The 4,027-nt window shown below is 38.8% G+C and overlaps 1 protein-coding gene across 1 annotated transcript in view; it reads left to right on the forward strand.

Moving 5' to 3' along the window:
* Positions 1 to 2,802, forward strand: part of Actr10 (actin related protein 10) — a 25,820-nt gene extending 23,018 nt beyond the window's left edge. Inside the window, exons 12-13 of the mRNA XM_028789238.1 lie at positions 816 to 1,017; positions 2,590 to 2,802. Of these exons, the coding sequence (XP_028645071.1) occupies positions 816 to 1,017; positions 2,590 to 2,771 (384 nt within the window). The 3' untranslated portion in view covers positions 2,772 to 2,802. The remainder of the gene's footprint in view (positions 1 to 815; positions 1,018 to 2,589) is intronic.
* Positions 2,803 to 4,027: the final 1,225 nt, after the last annotated feature.

Raw genomic sequence — 4,027 nt, forward strand, 5'->3', positions numbered from 1 at the left:
CACTTTAAAAGCAGAGACAGGAGGATTGCAAGTTCGAGGCCACCTGGGGCTGTGTGGTGAGTTCCTGTGATTTGTTTCTCTGTCTCAAAAAAACAGAAATTAATGGAGAGTGTGGTGGTAGTGGTTAAATGTTACACGTTCTCTTTACTTAATGGAAAAAAAAGGCAGGAGATCTTACTCTGCCTAACTTAGTTACTCTGTCTTGAAAATGAGTACACTAACACTACTGCCTGTGCTGCTTGGAATTTACTCTACACCATTTTCAAGTCTAACACTGTGGGCCAGGCATGTGGGTAAAGGTGCTTGCCAGCAAGCATGGTGAAGAACACAGCCCACTCCTGCAAGTAGCCCTCTAGTCTCTGTATATGCACAAGTCTACACATGCCCACGACACATGCGCACACACACACTCACACACAATGTAAAGATTGATGTAGAAGGTAATATAGCGTCTGGGTATGATGGTACACGCCTTTAATTCCAGCACTTGGAGGCAGAGGCAGATGGATCTCTTAACTTCAGGGCCAACCTCGCCTCCATAGTCAATTCTAGGCCAGCCAGCGATATCTAGAGAGACTTTGTCTAATACAAAAATCACTGACTAAATAAATCTAAAAGGTGCTTGAAGTATTCAAAAGCCCATGTAGATATGTAGCAGTATTTTCATGGTGGCTCTGTTTGCTGTATGAAAGAAACATTACGTGTCTTCTGCAGTGCAGGTGCTGCTGCTGTCTACGGTGTCTGCTTCTGTCCAGTAAGTCTCGCTAAAAAGTAGTCACTCAATTCTAATAACCTTCCTTCTTCTTCAACAACAGTGCCCAATAGACACCAGGAAGCAACTGGCAGAGAATTTGGTAGTCATAGGTGGCACATCTATGTTGCCAGGATTTCTCCACAGATTGCTTGCAGAAATACGGTATTTGGTAGAAAAGCCAAAATACAAAAAGACACTTGGCACCAAGAACTTCCGAATTCATACTCCACCTGCAAAAGCTAATTGTGTGGCCTGGTTGGGAGGTAAGACCTTAGTCCTGAGTGGTGTTACTAGTAAATGTATCAAAGTAAATGATACATTTACTTTGTTCAAAACTTACTTTTCAAAACTACCCACCTCATAAGTAAAGCTGTTAGCTGGGTCATATATATGACTATATCTCTCAACAACCCACCTTTGGAAATGATGTTTGATGTTGGCAAAGTTTAGGCACGGATGATGATGAAAATACTATTTTCCACTGAGCTTTAATAAAGCCCCATAATCCATTCATTTAGGAGGCTAAGGCAGACAGATAGTTTGAACAAACCTGGGCTACATAGTGAACTCCAAGCCAGTGGAAGCTACAAAGTGAGACCTGCCTCAAATGAACAAACAATTTTTACTTAAGTATTACTTTTCAGTAAATTAGAGGAGTTTTTAGAATTATATCCCTGGTTCTGCTGGCCTTTTTTTAAAGTAAATTTCATCCTTAGAGATGGTGTGGTGGCACATGGTTTTAATCCTAACACTTTGGAGGCAGAGGCTGGCAAATCTCTTAGAAGTTTAAAGACAGCCTGGTCTACATGGTGAGCTCCAGGCCAGTCAAGACTATATAATAAAACCCTGTCTCAAATAATAATTTCATTTATATAAAGTCATCCCTCAGAATAGTGAAAGTGACGACTGTTGTGGTGATAGCTGCTCTTACCTAACTGGTGTTAACGGTGGACATCAGTACTTGGGTTCACACTTTGGTGGAGCTCAGTGAGTGCTCTTAAGACAGTACCACCAAGTGAGCACACAGCCTAATACATAAGAAACGTGACCACAGATGTGTACATTCATATATAGTTTATTATCTGATAAAGCCAGTGGCAAGGTCATTCATTTAGAAAGAGGAAAACATGTTAGGAATTTTAAATGAATGTAGTACTATTTCTTGTAAAGTAGAATTTGGTTAATCTTGATTTTTCACCTAGATTAGATTTAGAAGCTGAATTGTTTTTATAAAGATTGCCTTGTGCATTTTTAAAAAAATTATTTATTTTATGTGTATGAGTACACTGTTGCTGTCTTCAGACACTCCAGAAGAGGGCATGGGATCCCATTACAGATGGTTGTGAGCCACCATGTGGTTGCTGGGAATTGAACTCAGGACCTCTGCAAGAGCAGTCAGTGCTTTTAACCACTGAGCTATCTCTCCAATCCCCGCCTTGAACATCTTTAAGATTCTTCTGGTATAAAAAAATCTTAAAACTTTTAAATGATGTCTGTTGGGTTTTACAATGTTATTTTATTTAATGATATGTAACAGAGTTGTGACAAAGAAAACTTAAGACTTAAAGTTGAAAGTCCTTCTACCTTATCTTATTTCACCTGTTTTAGATTTTGTAATACCATATTCACTGAAATCTGCAACAGGTCCTTTAGGTTATTTTCAACAGAGGAGTTACAGTTTAGTCTGTTTCTCAGAATGAATCCCATTGAGTTGGAATTGAGAGTTTGATCTGTGTTGCTGAATTTACCAGTCCTCTCTTTGTATAAAATGGATGCACACAGCCTACACTTTCCTGATATATCATCTTAGCTATGAAATCATTCTCACTACACAGGGGCTGTTTTTGGAGCATTGCAAGATATACTTGGGAGCCGCTCCATTTCAAAGGAGTACTACAGTCAGACGGGCCGCATACCTGATTGGTGTTCTCTCAACAACCCACCTCTGGAAATGATGTTTGATGTTGGGAAAACACAACCACCACTGATGAAAAGAGCATTTTCCACCGAGAAATAAATGCTTGAATAAATAAATTCAGCCTTGCTTATTTCAAATATTTAATCAATTAGAAGTAAATTGTACAAAGTATGTAGGATGATTTAATATTTATAGGTGACTTTTATGTAACAAAGCACTTCTGTATTTTGTCTTTTCATTAATATTTAATTCATCTGACTTTGTCTCTTGTATCGTATATTGTAGTGGATGCTTGTGAGATAGATAGGTTGTATTTATATCAATAAAATATAGTTAAGCTGTTCAATTTTATTAGTTTATTATGTAGTCCAGTTTCCTCCACAGTTTACATAATCTGTCCTCAGCATTAGAAACTTTTTACTAGGGCTGGTGAGATGGCTCGGCGGTTAAGAGCACTGACTGCTCTTCTAGAGGTCATGAGTTCAAATCCCAGCAACCGCATGGTGGCTCACAACCATCTGCAATGAGATCTGATGCCCTCATATGGGTGTCTGAAGACAGCTACAGTGTACTTACATATAATAAATAAATTTTAAAAAAAAAAGAAACTTTTTACTATTTTTAGCGACAGATCTAGTCCGTGAATGTTAGCCTTTGCAGTCATTTCAGGTCCTTTTTAATTTTTTTTAAAATTATATATGTATAGGGGTGTGTGTGCATATGGATGCAGGTCTCTGTAGAGGCTGGAGGCATCAGGTCCCCTGGAGCTGTAGTCACTCTCTGAGTCATGTGCTGTGGGTGCTGGGAACCAAAATCAAGTCCTCTGGAAGACATATGTATGCTCTTAGCTGCTGAGCCATCTCTCCAGTCCGTTATTTCAGATTCTAACATGATCTGTTCTTCTAAATCGTTTGTTTCACTGTATGCCCATGAAAACTTTTCATATTTTTCAGACTGCTTGATAGCAGGGCCAGGCATTCACTACACAGAGTGTAGAAATGTACACTTTTGAACTTTATGTTCAAGAACATGCAACCTCTACATTTCTATGAAGTATAGTTCATTCATTATAATTTCTAATAAATATGGTCATAATGATACTAACCTTTACTTTTCTTTTTTTTTTTTTTTGGTTTTTCGAGACAGGGTTTCTCTGTGTAGTCCTGGCTGTCCTGAAACTCACTCTGTAGACCAGGCTGGCCTCAAACTCAGAAATGCGCCTGCCTCTGCCTCCCAAGTGCTGGGATTAAAGGCATGCACCACCACCGCCCGGATAACCTTTACTTTTGTGCTATTTTAACACAAGGGTTTTTTCAACTAATGGACTCATTCGTTGTTAAACTTTTATTCTCATT

This window comes from Grammomys surdaster, unplaced genomic scaffold (assembly GCF_004785775.1).
Source record: "Grammomys surdaster isolate TR1022 unplaced genomic scaffold, NIH_TR_1.0 127, whole genome shotgun sequence".
Lineage (NCBI taxonomy): Eukaryota > Metazoa > Chordata > Mammalia > Rodentia > Muridae > Grammomys > Grammomys surdaster.